Source organism: Paramormyrops kingsleyae, chromosome 13 (genome assembly GCF_048594095.1).
Source record: "Paramormyrops kingsleyae isolate MSU_618 chromosome 13, PKINGS_0.4, whole genome shotgun sequence".
Lineage (NCBI taxonomy): Eukaryota > Metazoa > Chordata > Actinopteri > Osteoglossiformes > Mormyridae > Paramormyrops > Paramormyrops kingsleyae.
In genome coordinates this window covers 26,304,340-26,322,976 of record NC_132809.1, presented here as the reverse complement: position 1 = coordinate 26,322,976, position 18,637 = coordinate 26,304,340, and the positions used below count along the sequence as shown (strand labels likewise).

Genomic DNA, 18,637 nt, shown 5'->3' with positions numbered 1-18,637 from the left:
TGATTTGCCGGACTATAAACCCAGAAACGCTGTTGTAGCCATGAAGATTCAGTCACTAACTGCCTTGTTTCCTCTGCTTAGAGAAAATAATTCCATCAGCAAGACAATGCGGTCTGATGATATTTCAGACATAACGATAACGTAGGTGAGTGATTAACTGCACAGTCAGCATCCCCAACTCGCTGTGCGTTTCTGGTCCAAAATACAAATGTTTTATTAAGTTTCTGACATGTATAAGTCTCAACCCCACTGTTTTGTAAGACGCTCAGTTGCTTTTTATCAGCATAATGAATTATGAATTACTGCTTATGCAATTATTCGAAATGATAAATTGAAAGTGATTGATCTCGTCCCCAAAAAACGTCTGTGAATGATGACATTAAGGTCACCAAAGCGGTCCTCAGTGGAAACTGCGGTAGTTGTACCAGGCGCAGGCTGTTATTTGGCTATTGGACTAGCGCTTCTCGGAGCGCCGCCTTTCAAAGCGGGGCGGCAAGGAGTCGGACCTTCAGTGGGAGCAGCCCGTCAGTCCCGTTAAGGGTCTGAAGAACACCTCGTCTGAAGGACATAGGAGACCCTCAGAAGCATACATTTATTCTGGAGAATAAGGTGAGTAAGGTGACTCCGGTCTTCTGCGTTTTGGGCGAGATTAGTGATCTTGCTCTTCATCAAGACGCAAAATCAGGCTTGACACTTTTAGGAGCGTCAGTGTGTCATGATCAAGCGCCTGTGATGCGTGATTAGAGGCGCATTTGAGAAACTCCGCTTGTTATTAAGGAATCGATCGGTGCTTTTGTGAACCATCACCCCTAAATTATTAAGTTTAAAATGGCCAGCGCTTCTCATGTTCATGCGGGGCTGATTCGCCCCAAACCTCTAATTTATGCTAAGTTCATACATAAAACTGTGAGCCAATAAAACGCGATAGTTTTGCATACATATACTTTAACAAAGTTTATTATATTCGTAATATGCTCAGTTGGCGCCACTTATTGAATACTAAAACACTTGATCCGATATGTGTAGGATGTAAGAAAGTTTTTATTCGCTCTTGTCAATCACATAATAGGAAAACACCAGTAAAACATGGTCTAAATGGGGATTTGGTAAGCGCATGTCTTTAATTGTCACAGCTGGGAGACAGACGTGGTTTTAATGCAATCGGTTGATAGTAGCTGAACAATATTACACGAATAGCGTGGAGATAGTCGAGAAGGGAAAGCATGGATACGGGGTTTACGGCAAACTGCCGGCCACTGAGTTGGACTGCCTCATCGTCAGTCTCTTTATCGTAAGAAGCTTTTGGATGAATTACAAGTAAAAGTGGATATTATGTAGTTATTTGGGTGTTTTCAGCGTATGGAGTACAAATGAAACCAAAGAGGCAGCAGCAGATAATTTCACAGCCTCAGTCGAGTTGGTGCATGTGTCTATAGTTTGTAACACAAACGTGTGTCAGTTATGTATTATTAACGTGTTTTTTTGTAATAACAATTTGCAAGTTGTTTTTTTTTTATCAGACAGATAATGTGCCGATGAATCAATCACTTCCCGATGTGCTGTTTTAAACAAACAAATTTGGAAAAGCAAGCATACCCTGAACGACCTATTTGGTCTGAAGTGACCATGTTTCCTGACTGACCTGCACATCTATTCTGTTGGTCCTCTGGTCTGCGCAGAAACTTTTCTGACTGGATTTACGTTTGAGGTAGATGCCCTTTCAGAAAGTGTGATCCCTCTGGCTTCTGTGCCGTATGGGTCTCCCCAGTCCATGTGAGAGCACGACAGGTGCCCCTATGCCTCCATGATCTTCTCAAAGGTGGTGTTTACCGTGCTGCCAACAAGTTAAATTGATATGCCTTGCTTGTTGGAGATATTACCTTTGTTGCTGACTGCTTGAAGAGGCACGTATGTCTTGCTTGGAGGTGATGTTAGCAATGATGCTAACGATCTAATGGTGCATTCCTGGTTTGGGGGATCATGTGGTTTGATTTTGTGTGGGGTGGCTTGTGTGTCCAGTATGGGGCAAATTGGGGACTACCACCACCCACCAATTTGTGCCATACAGAAGGAGTAGTGTGTCAGAAAAGAGCCAACAATGAATAAGGAGTGGCACTAATAGACTGTCGTAGGTCACCCAAGCCCAGATATTCTAGTGGTCATGTGACCAGGGCGTGCGAGCTAGCAGGGTTTGGCTTTGTTCACCATACCACCGTTTCCAGCTGGAACACACTGCTAGAGCACCGTGTGCTAAGAGCCGCGTGGTCGGAGTTGGACAAACAGTGCGTTCCGGTTATTTATTCCTTTTTTTTTTTTGCCTATAACCACATTCTCCTTTCCATCCTTCTGGAATTTCCTCTGGAATTTCCTAAGCCCACCTTAGCTGCAGTTGTTTCTGGGGTTCGTGTCCTGGGCAGGCTGCTTGTCTGGTGTTCCGTAGATGTCTGGCCCTTCTTTATAAACACTTACACAAGTTTATTTTTTTAATTAATGTGCAGAGAACGCCCTTTTTTGTTTGGCTCCCTCGTCTCTCACGGTGTCGTTTTAATATGCATGTTTCCAGGCCTCCAGAATCAGCTGACACTTGTGAGAGAAAATGTGGAAAACTCAGCAGTCATGCTGCTGAATACACAGCTGTTACTGACTTTAGTTGTTTGGACATGGAGTGCAAAGCAAAGTGCATTGTGGGTAACAATAATGGCACTGTTTAGTTGAGGGGGCAAAAATGAGATCAAAGGCTGAGAAGGGAAAGCAGACCTGCCCCCATCAGAGGGCACACACACAGACACATTGTCACTGTGACACGTGAGGTCACACCCACCCCCCCACACACACACACACACACACACCGTGAATGCATAGTGTATGGACAGCAGTCACATGCCTGATTTGTTGGTTGTGGTGGTGTATTTTTGGGCATTTTTATTTAAGCAGTATCTATATATTTCAGAGGGAATGAGACAACTTGATGACTTGTAGAGTGGAAAACTGCTGGAGCAGATGACGCTGGAATGTTCCGGGTGCCGTGTTTATTATCCTGGCGCTTGCGACAGTGGGTGTTAGATCCGGGCTGAATGTTTCTTACTGACTGACTGTTTACCACAATGTTTTCAGATGATAATGTTAAGAGAAATCATGCAATCATTTCTACAATTAAAGCTTTACGGTTGCCAAATGCGTAATAAAAACCAGGGTCGTCCAGCCCTCCTGGTTGAATCGATGGACAGGCGTAGAGTTGTGGACAATCCTTATTTGCAGCTTTTGAAATACTTGTGGGCTGAGGTGTCCTTATGACTGGGTATTTATGAAACAGGCCTGACCAAATTGTTAATCATTTTTACCCTGACAACACAGACTGATTATATTCTGCTCTCATCTTGCCTGATCAGAATTGACAATTGTCTTGTTTGTTTTTTTTTTAGTGTTGCCCGATTTTCATTATTTGTTGTGCAGCTGTTTTTTTTTTTTTTTTTTTTTTTATTCAGCATAAATGCTGACATTCCTGAACATTCCAAAGCAGTATTTTTCCAGTTATATGAAATGAAACTTGAGCATGTCTCTTTTTTTTTTTTTTTTTTTTTTTTTAATAACTTTCGTCCTTTAAAAAATTTCTTTGTCATACTGTAAGAGCCCAACTGCTACCTTTGGTCAGACGTTAGTCTGTGATGGCTTGAACTTGGCCCAAGTGAGAAGCTTGTGGATGGTGTCGAGACCTCTTGCGATATCGATGTGGTCAGCATTGTGTTGGTTTTGTCCAGATAGCAGCAATGCTAGTGGCGCTGCTACTGAAATTTGTTTTTTTTCTGTCTAGACTGTTTGTTGCTTCATGACCAAACATGGGCATTTGGGCTTAGGCTCAGCTCCTCTTGGCTGTGATGTGGGATTGAGTCAGAGAGGACTGTGACCTAGTAATAATGCTTTTATGACATGGGAGAACCTGGATGAGAGCACCCATCTTCGTCATGATGCCTGCCAAAGACAGCGTTACTGGGCTAATGTAGCTGGGGTCCCCCACCCAAAACATCAGGGGCAAGCGAGTCTTTGTCATGGGTGGGGAGGCTTCAACAAATGTACTGGGGCTGATTTGTCGTCTCTAGGGGCCCTGACTCAAAAACTAAATAAACAGCCTGCAGAGTCAGAAGATTGTAGCTGAAGTTACAGGTTAGCGGAAGTTTCATCTTTAGAATTTTCTTAATAGGAACAAATGAAAAATCACTGTAGTGGCTATTTGTGGTCAGTAGGGGCCCCTCAAACATCAGGGGCCCCATGCAAATGCGTGGTTTGAGGCTGGTAAACACCGCTGCTGCTCTAGCCCTCTTCCTCAACCAGCGACTTGCCGTCGCTGTAGCTCGTGCTTCTACTGCATTGCTTGTTTCACGTAGAGCTTCGTGACTGTGGCTTCAGTGTCCCATGTGGCATGTGTTGACATCCCATTGGTTTGAGCTGATGTCTAACAATGTTCCTCCCCTGGATCAGACGGGCGATGTCCAAGGTCAGAGCGTAGCTGAGGAGGTGCGGGCGCAATGGGCGAGACGGAGGAGGAGCGCTGCTCCCGGGCGGCGCAGCTCTTCGAGGAGCTTCTCCAGGCCTCCACCTGCCTCGACACCCTGCAGGCCTTTGGCGCCCTCTGCAGACATCTGCAGCTCGACCCGTTGGACCACAGGAATTTCTACAGCAGGCTCAAGGCCGGGGTCACCTCCTGGAAAGCCCGGGCCCTCTGGAGCAAGCTGGACAAGAGGGCGGCCCACAAGGAGTACAGGAAAGGGAACGCTTGTGCGGGAACTAAGGTAGGAAGGAGGGTGAGAAACATGACAGGTCCAGACAGCATCAATGAGTAAATCCAGGGGTGGGGCCATATGGTGAAAGCTGATTGGGCCCTAGAGTGCCCCTCCCCTGTAACTCACCAATTCAAAGTATATCACTGGCTAATGATAAGGATGGCCCGTCCATATAAATTATGGCCCCTTTTATGCCACCCCCTTTAAAAAAATCCTAGAATAGCCCTGAGGAGACCCATTGAGAATGATGATATGTTGTGCCAAGCCCGTGTCCCTGCGATGCCTGGTTTTCCCCTTTCAGCCACCGCTTCACGCCCTAGCTGGAATCTTCTGGAAGGGTTGTAATAGTCATGGCATTCGTTTCAAGTTTGACCTCAGCTTACTTCTAAAAGAAGACAGTGCCTGGAGAGAAGCAAATGTTCTGACCTGTTTTGTCACACGCCATAAAAGTTGATATTTGCATCTGGGGAAAATACTTGGCAACTGCATTTAGTAGGCGCAGCTGGAGAGCTGGTTTGATGATGAAACTACCGAGATGTCAATCTAAATGTTCACTTCAGCCCCAGGGCTCCAGGTCCTAATCACACTGGCCCTCTTCTGGGGGCTTTTAGAGGTCTCTGCTTGAAGAGCCACACTTTAATAAACCTTCCAAAAGTGAACTACTTTAACGCTGATGTTTTTATATTTGCGTACGTTGCTTGTAGAAACACAATGGAAAATAAGTATGGAGTGAGGCATCTAGTAAGGCCATTTGCTGGAGCATAGGAGGTGCCCCTACCCTGAGCAGGCACGTGTGTTGGCATGGAGGTGCTTCTGGTGTCTCTCAAGATCCGATTCCATGACTTTGTGGTTCCTGGGGCTGGAGAAGCCAGAATGCAGCATTATTGAGAGCAGTCAAATGGCACCTACACTGCAGCCTTAGGACCATCGAAGGGCCACATTCCGCAGGTTCCTGCTGCTCTTACTGTATTACAGATGCTTCAGCCTGTCCTGTAATTGGTCCTTCACTCTGGCCTGAACGTATGCTGTGCAGAGGTGGAAAGTTCAGGTTCAGAAAATACAAATCCAGATCCAGATTTTGTTTCAACCAACCAGTTGAGCATAAATAGTGATAGTCACAGAGTACTCACTTGGTTGGTTGGATCAAAATCTTGGTCTGGATTTTTACTTTGTGGACCTGAACCTTCCACCTCTGATGTTGTGTATGCTGTACTGAGACTAACTGGTCCGCCTGATGCTGCCTTCAGCGGACAATTGTAGACAAGGGCTAAACTCGTAATGAGTTTACGGTCTAATGATTCCTTTGTGGCGACGGTCGTTAGCAACGTGTTGCCGTGGTCTGCTCGGGTTTCACTCGGCAACTGTGGGGACTTGGCGCTGCTGGATGCCAAGGGTTCCTTGAACAGAAGTTGTAATCTGAAGAAAATGAGAAGCTGGTCCGGTTCTGTTACACTGGTAGTACCGCACCAAGTCTCATTCTGCGTGAGAACCCATCTGGCTGCTGATGGGCTTATGGGTAGGCCAACAATGATTGGTTGACAGCATCATCGATGAAAATCCTCCAACAAGGATTTTTGTTGACTCATTGTTTACTGAAAAAGCACTATAGTGTTCATGTTTAACTTTCCAATAGAATGCGGTACGCAACAGGAAGTGCCAAGCGCATCTTCTGCTGACTCATTTTGACCTTCACTCCAAAAAGGATCCAGCTCATCAGGTGGGGTGTGACAGAGCTTGTATGTTTGATGCAGTGAGATCGAAAACTGAATGACATAGAGGCTTGGTGCTGCATCTTCTCTTCTACAGTTTGCTTAAGTTTAAGACTGCTACAGTCTGCTCGGGTTTCACTCGGCAACTGTGGGGACTTGGCGCTGCTGGATGCCAAGGGTTCCTTGAACAGAAGTTGTAATCTGAAGAAAATGAGAAGCTGGTCCGGTTCTGTTACACTGGTAGTACCGCACCAAGTCTCATTCTGCGTGAGAACCCATCTGGCTGCTGATGGGCTTATGGGTAGGCCAACAATGATTGGTTGACAGCATCATCGATGAAAATCCTCCAACAAGGATTTTTGTTGACTCATTGTTTACTGAAAAAGCACTATAGTGTTCATGTTTAACTTTCCAATAGAATGCGGTACGCAACAGGAAGTGCCAAGCGCAGTATCACTTACTGCCTTGCTTATGGAAGTTAAAACGATGGTGACTGGAAACTAAACTGAAGAAGGCCAGACTGTAAATCCAGTAAGTTTGAGTTCTTTTATACCGAAAAAAGTCATTGCTTATACTGCAATGGTTCAAATTCAGTGCAGATGATCACTAGTCTAATAGAAAAAATAATCAGTTTGATTATCTTTATAATCATTAGTTGCAGCCCTGCTTGCCGCATGGTTTATGGTGAGCCGACCTGAAGCCCCCCTCCTATACAGGAAAGAGAAGCATTTTGACCCAGAATCCAGTCTGTGGGTTAGCTGCGCACAGGAAGGTGCTGTCCAGGAAGATAGCACTGCTTGAATGGCAGGTGCCTTTCGGCACATACAGCTGGCTCTGATAGCTCTAGGCATTGTCCTCCAGAACTTAGCCGCAACCAATGATCTATACCCTGCCAGACCTCAGCAGCATTCAGCTAGCTTCCTGAGATGCATACATTTTGCAGTTTGGGAGCCTGAAAGCCTGGATGTTATTGTGTAGATCTAGGAAGACAACGTGTCTGTTTGGCCCTATGAAACCCTACTCACCCACCGAGTAGAGAAGGCTGGTTATGTGCATCTTCTGCTGACTCATTTTGACCTTCACTCCAAAAAGGATCCAGCTCATCAGGTGGGGTGTGACAGAGCTTGTATGTTTGATGCAGTGAGATCGAAAACTGAATGACATAGAGGCTTGGTGCTGCATCTTCTCTTCTACAGTTTGCTTAAGTTCCAGAACATCCACCGTCAGTGGTTGCCTGGAACCTCATTTGAACATTCCAAGTGAAACCTCAGTGAAAACCATGCTTTTTTGTGCTTTCAATAACTCTTGAAATTGACAAAATTCTAGACACTACTTCTATTGTTACTGCTAGAGCTAATTCTTTTGTCACCAGTCTTTGTGTAAAGCAATGCTTCCTTATAATCTTGCTCAGATATGATAATGTTTACATCCAGGAGGGTATGACTGACTTTGCAGTCTGGATTTTTGCCTATGGTCGTCTCCTGGCAGCCTGAGTCCCACTTACGGTTGTCATTGGACCCCCTTTACTGGGGCACGTGAAAAATGTCATGTTCAGGTTTTAACAAGCTGCTATATTTGGCAGTAGATTAGTTTAGGGATTGGTGATAATGGGAAATGAATGAATAATTTCTAATCCATAATGTCAGAGTGATGCCGTTGAACCCAACATACAAGCTGAGGCATGCACCTTGCGGTCCAGGTCTGTAGACCGCGGGATGCATGTCATAGCTGGTGCACCGTGGTGCACGCAGCAATCTGCACGCAAAACAAAAATCCGGATTGTGTAATAACATGACAGGGCTAAGGAAAGTTTTGAAATAATGCTTATTTTGGCTGAGGAATGATAATACAATACTACAGTATATTTCGTACTTGCAGCAGACATTCAAGAAAGGAATTTTTATGATTAAGGTAATGGGGGGGTCTGTGCGTCAGTACAGCTTTATATCTAACAACACCCCCCCCTGCCCCCACTGATTGTGACGTCTTTGGCTTCACCCCCCCCAGTGCCTGGTGATCGGTGCAGGCCCCTGTGGTCTGCGGACGGCCATCGAGCTTGCACTTCTAGGAGCTAAGGTGGTGCTGATCGAGAAGAGGGACACCTTCTCCAGAAACAATGTACTGCACCTGTGGCCCTACACCATCCATGACCTGCGTGGGCTTGGTGCCAAAAAGTTCTACGGCAAATTCTGCGCCGGAGCGATAGACCACATCAGTGAGTGGTTCTGGGTCCACGGCGGGCTTCTCCTTGCTTGTCCTTTGCATGTTTTTCAGCTTCTCTGCAGCATGGTGTTAATCACCTCTCAAAACACACTGCCCCTTTTGGCCACAAACAGTCATTACATAAATTATTATATAAATGCATTGTTTAGGAGGTGCTGAAGCAACATGTTCTACTAACCAGCTAGCTCTACTCATTAGCTATTTTAGTTCTTGAGACATCTGAGGGGGGAGTGGAGGGCACCAAACTGCCTGTATGTGGGAATAAGAGCAGGAACAGAACCTGCATTCTTAACATAAAGGACTAATAAGGGTGTGACTAATCTGAAATAATATAACTGGTGTGCTTTCTACGTGTGCTTTAGTCCTCAGAGTCCCCGTTCAGGTGGGCTTGTGTGTCTCTGTGAGTTTGTTCTGGGTCTTAGGGTTGGTGTCTTGTCCCGGCCTGACAGGCATCCGCCAGCTGCAGCTCATCCTGCTGAAGGTGTGCCTGCTCATCGCCGTGGAGGTCCACGTCAACGTGGAGTTCATCGGACTCCGAGAGCCGCCGGAACACCTGGACCGAGAGGGTGAGCCGGGGCCCCAGAGTAGCGGGCGAACCGCTGAGGAGACCCGGCGTGAATCTCAATACCAAGAAGGCAAAGATCGTACTTGTGATATTGGCAAGAACGGTCTTGCTATCTTGCACCCCGAGAATGAACTTGGGCGCTATGAATCATGGGATTGGTTTCATTTGGCGAGGATGCAACCCATGTGTCCTTGATATTTGGGGTGGAGCAAGACATTTGGGGATTTTTTTCTGTCCTCTGTACTTGTTCTTAGTATTGGAACTGGTTTTCGGCAATGCAAGATGAGCACACGAGAACACAAGTATGCTCAAGCATGCATTTTGAGATTCACCCTGTGGGGTGGAACTTCTGGCATGACTGATCACATGATGGGGATGGGCTTCCACTTAAGTGTGGGTAAATTTAATTTAAACTGTTATTGTCATGGAACGATTACACATGCAATAAAAACTGTCTGGCTCAGTCCATAGCGGCATCAGTAAACGACAAAGACGCGTCAAAGGACAGTCACGGGACAAATAATACAGGTTGCAATAAATAACACAAATTCAATCTGCTTCACACGATGTGCAATGAAATTTAATAAGCAAATTTCAAGTAAAAGGTAGGTAGAACGTACCATAAGACCTGAATAAGATAAGATGCGTAATATGTTATAGGGTAAAATACGGTGAATGTGGCCATATGACTTGGTGATTGTGTAAACAAGTGTCAACAGCAGTCCGAGGTAGATCTGATGCAGAGCTGATAAGAGATAAGATGAGCCAGACAGCCACAGTGTAACATGCTGACTGTTCAAGTGCACTAGTGTGTCATGCAAAAAGGGCTTGAAATCCTACGAGTAGGAGCTGGATTATCTTAAGGCGACCCCTCTTGTAGGGTCTCTGCTTTCTCTCAGAATAGTGGATAGCTTTTTGTAGCTGATGGGTCATCGGCACACATGCCTTCGCTTAGGATGGCTTCATGCGTGGTGTTGCAGGGCCTGGCTGGAGGGCGGAAATCCGACCTGCGGGTCACCGCGTGTCAGACTTCAGCTTCGACGTGCTGGTGGGTGCCAGTGGACACAAAGAGACTCTAGAAGGTAAAACTGCCAAATGCCGCTTCATCTACTGACTGCTTTTCATATTTAGTCGAAAGGCGGATATTAGTGCCAGTGTCCATGTTTTTATGATCTTCGAAATGCAGCGTTTCACCCAAATCCACATTTGGCAGCTTCTGAAGTCATTCATATGGATAATAAGCCCACATGGTCCTTTGAGAAGACGTCCACAGTGAAGAAGGAAGCAGTCTCCCCTGTGAGGCGCTGGTTTGGGGGGATTGGGGACTCTTCTATATCGGTGTAAACATAGCGGGACGGTCGGCTCGGCCAAAAAATGAGGCAAAATTTCTCTGAAGATAAGGTCGTGCCTCTGAGACGTGCTGGAAGCCTTGCATGGAGAGCCGGGATGGTGTCCAGCAAGCGAAGGCCCCAACAGCGGGACTCACTACAGTGACTTTAGGGATTTGGAAAGCTGTTCTGGAGCTCGTCCTCCATTGAGTAAACACTGAGAAGCTCCCCTGGGCTGCAAACTAGCAAAAGCGAGGATATGAGAGTTACTCTGTGTCCTATTTCATGTATATGACGGTCCCTCACGGGTCTCTGGGAAGGCCTAGGGAGTGCAGCAGCTTGTGCACCCTGTTGGATTCATGTGACAGGAGATTAGATGAGACACCATGACTGAGGATGAGACCGCATATGCTAATGGTGTGAAATTATTGTGCAGATTCACTCCCAAATGCGTAAATGCTCGACAGGGCCTTTGTCAGCCTTAATGACCCCCATAGCTTCTGACAGTACATTAGACAGGTATTCTGTGTACATTAGACAGGTATTCTGTGTGCCTTTAGCTCAGACCTCCACAACAAAGGCAGCTGTTGTGTAGCTTGATACATGTAATATCAGGGACGTCACTAGGATTGAAAGACAAGGGGGGTTTAGCTCCCAGTGTTGTAGGAAGGAATTAGAGGGCTGAAATTTTTTCACCAAACCTAAACAGGCTTCTTTAATTTTATTATCTCATGTACAGTAATTATGCTGTTATCTGGCTCACTTCATTTCACTGGCTTCTCTGGGGGATTCCCAGCCTCTGGTTTCCTTGGTCTTTAGGATGTCTGCCTTTTTTAAATTACAGTCTAAATGAGTCCATGAGTTTTTTTTAACAGCTTACATGTTGGGGTTGTGTTCATTAAAAACATGCTACTTCAGTGTCCCTGTTTTTGCTGTTGTACAAGTTTTTGATCACAATAACAGCAGCATTATGTGGGCAAGTAAGTTTAAATTAGTTTTAAAATAGCCAACAACGTCACTGCCAATAGCAGCTTAAACAGCCAGTACATAATTTTAATTAAATAATGATAGCTAGAATTACAGTATTATTTTTAATTTCAATCCATAGTCTTGCTTCTATTTAAGTGTGTACCTGCGCTCGGTGATGGCTTGTATGAAATGTATGTATGTATATATAATTCAAAAATAGTATGATAATTACTATATTTTTAGGGGGGCTTGGGATCATTTTGGGGGGGCTGAAGCCGACCCGAAATAGGCCTGACGACGCCCATGTGTAATATATTAATAAGCATCAGAAGAAAAGTTCTGAGAATTCCAACAGACTCTTATCCAGAGTTTGGCTATTAAAGCAATCTAGTTTTACTACAATTAACTTGTGCAAAATTTTGTATGAAATGTGTTTGTCTATATTCCTTATTCTCTTTGTGTCAGTACATCGTTGAAAAATTCCCAGCACCTTTTAAAAGTGTCTCCTGTTATGTCATGACAATGCACCTCCATGTCTTTGTTGTTTCATATGCTCGTCAGTTCTGTATCTTCTGAGCGGGGCCACCGTAAACGGGTACGATTAGGATGATTTCAAGAGCCCCAGATGGCCAGGGGCCCTAAAAAATTTGGAACATAATTGGATTGGTCTGGTTGGCACCCCATCCTGGGTTGATCCCTGCCTCACACCCATAGCCTCTGGAATAGGGTTCTGACCCCTTGTGACCCTGAGTAGGACAAGCGGTAACAGAAAATGGATGGATGGATGGATTGGTCTGGGTTCAGGGGCCCGATATGATATTCTTTCCTGGGTCCTGAATTCAGAGAACCCATTTGAAATTGGTGCCTCATAACAATCCTATCGCTCCCTCACCTCCAGGTTTTAGGAGGAAGGAGTTCCGCGGGAAGCTGGCCATCGCCATCACTGCCAACTTCATCAACAGGAACACCACGGCTGAAGCCAAGGTGGAGGAGATCAGTGGCGTGGCTTTCATCTTCAACCAGAAGTTCTTTCTGGACCTGAAGGATGAAATGGGTGAGTTAGCTGGGGAGGGTTCAGGTTTGTTTCTTCTTTTAACAGAGACACCTTTAATGTAAGGTGCAGTCTGAGATGGTCGGCTTCCAGGGTTGGTGCTCAGGTACCGATTGTCTGTGGTTTAGAGCAGTGCGGAGAAGCTAAAAGCTTACCCTGGTCACTGGGGTTCAATCTGAAGAACGTTACAAGAACATTCGAATTTTTGTTCTGCAGGTATCGACCTAGAGAACATTGTCTACTACAAGGACAACACCCACTACTTTGTAATGACGGCCAAGAAGCAAAGCCTGCTAGATAAGGGCGTCATCCTACACGTAAGTCTGCGCAGATGTGCGCGCTTTGCTTTGCAGGACGCCAGGGCTGGCAGAAGCCTGCATGTCTCATGGCGGCTGCTCTGCGTCTCTGCTCGTTTCTCATCGTTTCTCTTCACACAGACCTCCTGGTTTAACCTCCCTCTCCTGATTGGTCTCTCCTGGCCAGGATCACATGGACACCGAGATGCTCCTGAGCGGGGAGAACGTGGACCAGGAGGCCCTGCAGTCTTACGCCCGCGAAGCCGCCGACTACGGCACCAACTACCAGCTGCCCTCGCTGGACTTCGCCACCAATCACCACGGGCAGCCAGACGTCGCCATGTTCGACTTCACCTGCATGTACGCCTCGGAGAACGCGGCGCTGGTGCGGCAGAGTGGTGGCCGCGGGCTGCTGGTGGCACTGGTGGGGGACAGCCTACTGGAGGTGAGAGACATCGGGATCCAGTGTATGAGGTCACCATGGTAATCAACCGTACTGATATTTTGCTCGAGCTTCTGCGGTGTTCTTGCCCAAGAGGCTGAAGGCGTTTCACCGTTGGTCGGAGAACAGGCCGTACAGCCATGATCCACGACAGATCCTGCACTCAGTTTTTTCATCAGCCCACCCTGCGTGTTTGGCCTGGGTGGCACATGGCAGTGGGGTCCTCCCCAGCGGTGGCTCGCGCGCACAGGTCACCCCCACCCCCCCATGCGCTCTGTTTGCTCTCTCCCTCTCAGCCGTGCCCTGTTTTACGTATCCTCTCCTGATTGGCTGTCTCCTTCTCCCCAGCCCTTCTGGCCAATGGGCACGGGCTGTGCCCGTGGCTTTCTGGCCGCCTTCGACACGGCCTGGATGGTGAGGGGTTGGGCGGAGGAGCGGGCACCCCTGGAGCTCCTGGCTGAGAGGTCAGTGACGGAACAGTTGTGAACAAGCGTGTGGCTACACTGTGTTCAGTTACCGCGACATAAGGTCCCACAATACTGCTATTTAAAAACCAAAAAACAGCATGTAATCCATATATTACGATGCTCTGAGGCTCTCAGCCTCTGTTCTGTGGTGTTTAGCTATCTGTGAGTCAGCGTGTGTGGTCCTTGTGGTTGATATCCTGGCTACTCATGTTTTGTTTGCAGGGAGAGTCTTTACAGGTTACTGCCCCAGACAACCCCTGAGAACATCACCAAGAACTTTGAGCAGTACACCATCGACCCAGCCAGCCGGTACCCCAACCTGAGCACCACCTGCGTCCGGCTGCATCAGGTGAGGCTGAAGAACGTGGACCTACTGCACCAGTCTCCGCTTCTCCATGCGGGGAGAAAGTGAAATTATTTCATATACTCATACGTCTCCTTATCGTGCCTGTGAGTTTTGGGATGGTCCCAGCCTCTCCTCCCCATGACTCTCTCCTGCCCGACGCAGGTGTGCCATCTGCTTATCGATGGGAAATCGCAGCCCTGCCGCGTTCAGCGTTCTGAGTCACTGCGCCGGTCTGTTAAGGAGTCTCAGCGCGGTGAGTGCGGCTGTGACTGACGCTCTCGGTGCCCAGTGGTGCATGGGGGTCCTGCTTTTGAGACTTTATTCTCCTCTTCAGGGTGGACCTGCTCCTTTGCTAGTGCATATTTAAAATATCCGGGAAACTTACCATGTTTTCAGCCGTCTGAGCCGCCAGAGCCAAGCTAGATGTTTCTCTGAGGTCTTCTGAGGTCTCCTTGCTTATAGGTTTATGATGGTTTTGTGGTCCGGGCGGGCCTCAGAGCTGTGTATTCTGATCTGTGGTGTCCCGCTGGATGTTCTGCCCCGTAGAGTCTGAGATCCGGACCGGGCAGCTGCTGAGCTGGTGCCAGGCACAGACCCGGGGCTACCCGCATGTGGATGTGTCGGACTTGGCCACATCCTGGACAAGCGGCCTGGCACTTTGTGCCCTCATTCACCGGTTCCGGCCCGATCTCCTGTAAGCACTGACCCCCCCAAAGACCCGCCCCCCTTTGTTCTTTAACTCATAAGCCCCATGCCCACTAGTCCCCAGTCCATGTTAAAAGATATCAACGTTTATTAAGCAGATTCTTTTATCCAGTGTGACATACATATAAGCAGCCAGTATCTTGAGCAATTCAGGATTAGGGACTTTGCACCGGGGGGGGAAATCTCTCTACTAACCTTGGGATTTGAACCAACGACCTTCCAGTCAGACACAGCATCTACCCCACTGAGGCACATGCCATGTATGCTGCCTGGCACCCTCTCCCCTCCAACACACCTAAATCTTTTCACTGCTGCGATAGCAGCCTCATTTTAGTACATGCAAATCCATAACCACACCTCCACCTCTCGGTAACCCGCAGGGACTACAGCACCCTAAACCCTCGAGACTCGGCCAGGAACAACCAGATAGCCTTCGATGTCGCCGAATGCGAGTTCGGCATCCCACCACTGACCACAGGCGCCAAGATGGCGGCCAACCTGAAGCCGGACGAGCTCAGCTTGGTCATGTATCTGTCTCAGCTCTATGATGTGCTCCAGAGCGCCCCCTCTTCTGTCTCAGGTAAACTGGGGACTGATAGACTCTCTCCTAAACAGAAGCCCCATTGTTGGATCGGGTGCGTGTGTTCAATTTAGAGTGACGTCCCAACTGTGTGTACCTATCAGTTATGAAGTCTGAGGCATACCTGTCTCTGCATTCCATCTGTAGAGAACACTCCCAGTTAGCTCACCTGTCTGACTGGGAAAGGCAGGTAGATCTGATAGGCTGAGAGAGGGCATGTGCCAATCTCTACGTGATGCTTGGACTCTGGGTCATTCATACATTCTTTTAAAGGTTCTTGAGCTGGTATTTCCTGTTAAACATTCCAGAGTTTTGTCTGATAATTGAAAAGTAAAACGCAGTGTTTTCATGCCGTCTTTCACCGCAGTATTTTCCTTTGGCGTCTGTTAAATACCCAGCTGTTGATGTTTCCGCCTGCCTCTGAGCGGGGAGAAATGACCACATTGTTATTTTTTAAAGTTCCTCAGAAAGAAAAGGATGAGAACAGCAAGGAACGTTCAAACTCCTGTTTGATCCCGATGGCGCCGAAGAAGCGAATGCCAAAGGTACCGCCCCATGACCCAGACCTGGGTTCGAATGACGTTTGCTTCTGCTTCTGACATGACATCAAATTTAAAGGATCGAAGCGAAGTGAATGAGAACTTTTAAAGCACCATGCCTCCAGTGCAAGAAGGTGGTGCATTTTGAATTGCTCTGGCTCTGTTATCAAGCAGGGCAGCAAAGGGCAGCCTGCACCAGTATGATGTGGATTTTAGTGTTAATCACTGGGGGGGGGGGAACAATGAGTGTATCTATGCAGGGTGGTGGAGGGCAGGAATGAAACAAAGGATCAGTGCTGGAGAAGAGGCCACTGTTCTATGGGTGGGGGGCAGAAAACAGGCGGGGGATGAATAATTCATGTGTTTTAAATTAGTGCTTCTGTCCTTTCAGGAGCAGCAGAAGTCTGAGGACAATGAGTCCATGTACAAAAGGAGACGGAGGGCTCGTTTGGAGGAGGTCCGTTTCTCCCGAACAGACCCGCGTTGTACAGTGATGTTGGTCCAAACATGACACAGTAGTGGCTTCCTGGGAACGGCTATGGTGCTGTACTGTCTGCTGAGTGCTGTGTTTCACTGCCAGGTGACCAACTTGTCCATTCAGAGGTCGTCCTCTGGGATCAAGGGTGCTGATCTCCAGGAGAACAAGGTCAGGTTCATGGCCACCCAGCTGGAGGCCAGGCTCGAGGAGAACGCCCCCAGCTCTTTGGTCCGGAGGCAGGTCAGAGCGGCCGCCACTGCTGCCTCGGGTTTGCTGGGGAAGCTCTTTGTCCCTGCTGGACTTCAGCTAGCCTGAGCTGGAGCTTAGACGACATCTTCTGCAGTGGTCGGCGTGCACATTATGGTTGGGCTTTAAGCTTGATGTACCTTGATGTTTAAATTACAAACATCAGGCCGGATGCTCAGTACTCCACTTCTTCATAAATGCATGATCTTCATCGTGATGGCCTCGTCCACGTACACGGAAATAGAACTGGCTAGTAACCAGGATGTATGAGGCATACAACCTTCTGGACTAGTCTGACCAGTATGAGCAGTGACATACTGCCAAATTGTCAATTAGGGCCATAGTATTTTTTTCCACTTGATCTCTGGTGCTATACATGTGCTGTACTGTAGCAGCCACTGTCATCAGGCCTGCAAATGTATTAACACCAGGAAGGTACTCTGGGGACCAAGTCAGGCTCCACCTAGTGGGGAGTCCAGGATCTGCAGCCCAGTGTGTTAAGTCACTTTTTACGACAGAATTATTAAAAACTCAAAAATATCTAGGACCTAAACTCCATTCTGTACAATGCAACTGTATATTAATATAATGTTAATTAGGCTGTGTTTGGGGGGGTGGCTTGTACATAAGAACATAACATAAATGTACAAAGGAGAGGTGATCAGGGAGAACTCAACTAAAAGCTCAGAGTTGTTAAAATCTTATCTAGCTCTGCTTTCAAGGAACCCAAGGTTTTAGCTTGCACTACACTAACAGGAAGACTATTCCAAACTCTACCTGCTGTGTAAAGAAGTTGTTCTCAAATCCAATTTAAAATGTTCTCCCGTTAATTTCCACCTATGACCACAATTTCTTGTTTTTGAACTAATATTGAAGTAACTATTTGACTGAACAGCATCCAGAATCTTATAGACCTGGATCATGTCCGCCCCCTAGTCTCCATTGCTTGAGGCCAAACAGATTCAGCTCAGTTAACCTCATAAGACATTCCTCTGAGACCAGGTATCATTCTTGTAGCCCTGTGTTGAACCCTTTCTAAGGCAGCAATGTCCTGTCTTTGTTAAATACAGGTGTCAGTCTGAGTCATGCCTGTTTGCGTGCATCATATTTGGCTTTGTATATTCCTGTTTTTTAAAGAAGCACATCTCAGAATTTTCATAGCCGGCGTCGGTGAGGGTTTTCATGGCGGTAAATGCGCGTGGGGGTGTGTAACCATGCGTGACCCTCCTTTTACAGGCCTCCTTGCGTATAGCCCCGCCCACCCCACTGAGGGGGAGTGACACGTGCTACGTCTGTAGCCGCCGTGTTTACGCCATGGAGCGGCTGGGCGCCGAATCGCTCTTCCTCCACCGCGACTGCTTCCGCTGCTCCGTCTGTAACTCCGCCCTGTGTCTGGGGAGTCATGTCTTCAGCGTGGAGCAAGGTACGCCACCTGCTGTCCACCCCATGCCACTGCTGGGTGTTAAAGAGGGGAGGGGGTGTCTAGTGGTCTCCAGGGCTGGGTTTGTTTGTTTTTGGGGTCCCACACAGTTACTTTTCCCCCTCAGCAGTGTAGTAACTGTTTGGGTCCAACAGGGGGCGGATGTGTGGTTTGAGTGGTGGTGAACACCACGCAGGTGGTCACTTGCCATTTAGTCCGTTTTGTCTCAACAGGCAAGTTCTACTGTAAGACTCACTTTGCACAACAGAAAGCAAACAGTGGCCAAAGAGAGAAGATGTCTGCCTCGTGGAAGGTAATCACACTCAGGATGCTGAGACTCACAAACAGAGTACAGTGGAACTGTCTCAGATTCCTTTAAAGTGAAGTGTGTTGACAGCTGAAACAGGATGGTGTTATAGCTGTCAGAAATAGGACAGTTTGTTAGGTGGTGTGTGTATTTGTATGTGTGTGTGGGGGGGTGGTTATGTATATATT

At 47.4% G+C, this 18,637-nt stretch overlaps 1 protein-coding gene across 6 annotated transcripts in view; it reads left to right on the top strand.

Annotated features, from left to right (window-relative positions):
* Positions 1-56: 56 nt before the first annotated feature.
* LOC140577532 (F-actin-monooxygenase mical2b-like) overlaps positions 57-18,637 on the top strand; it is a 27,722-nt gene continuing 9,141 nt past the window's right edge. Inside the window, exons 1-19 of one of the 6 annotated variants that reach the window (XM_023838214.2) lie at positions 93-145; positions 385-609; positions 4,477-4,787; positions 8,495-8,702; positions 9,160-9,276; positions 10,256-10,357; positions 12,471-12,626; positions 12,840-12,940; positions 13,107-13,364; positions 13,710-13,825; positions 14,051-14,177; positions 14,337-14,427; positions 14,721-14,868; positions 15,260-15,459; positions 15,919-16,004; positions 16,390-16,455; positions 16,579-16,716; positions 17,959-18,145; positions 18,376-18,455. In XM_023838214.2, coding sequence (XP_023693982.1) covers positions 4,524-4,787; positions 8,495-8,702; positions 9,160-9,276; positions 10,256-10,357; positions 12,471-12,626; positions 12,840-12,940; positions 13,107-13,364; positions 13,710-13,825; positions 14,051-14,177; positions 14,337-14,427; positions 14,721-14,868; positions 15,260-15,459; positions 15,919-16,004; positions 16,390-16,455; positions 16,579-16,716; positions 17,959-18,145; positions 18,376-18,455 — 2,445 coding nt within the window. In that variant the 5' untranslated portion in view covers positions 93-145; positions 385-609; positions 4,477-4,523. Of the gene's footprint in view, positions 610-1,162; positions 1,292-4,476; positions 4,788-8,494; positions 8,703-9,159; positions 9,277-10,255; positions 10,358-12,470; positions 12,627-12,839; positions 12,941-13,106; positions 13,365-13,709; positions 13,826-14,050; positions 14,178-14,336; positions 14,428-14,720; positions 14,869-15,259; positions 15,460-15,918; positions 16,005-16,389; positions 16,456-16,578; positions 16,717-17,958; positions 18,146-18,375; positions 18,456-18,637 lie in introns of those variants that run through there. The other 5 variants (XM_023838213.2, XM_023838225.2, XM_023838226.2 and 2 more) reach the window with 5 other exon arrangements.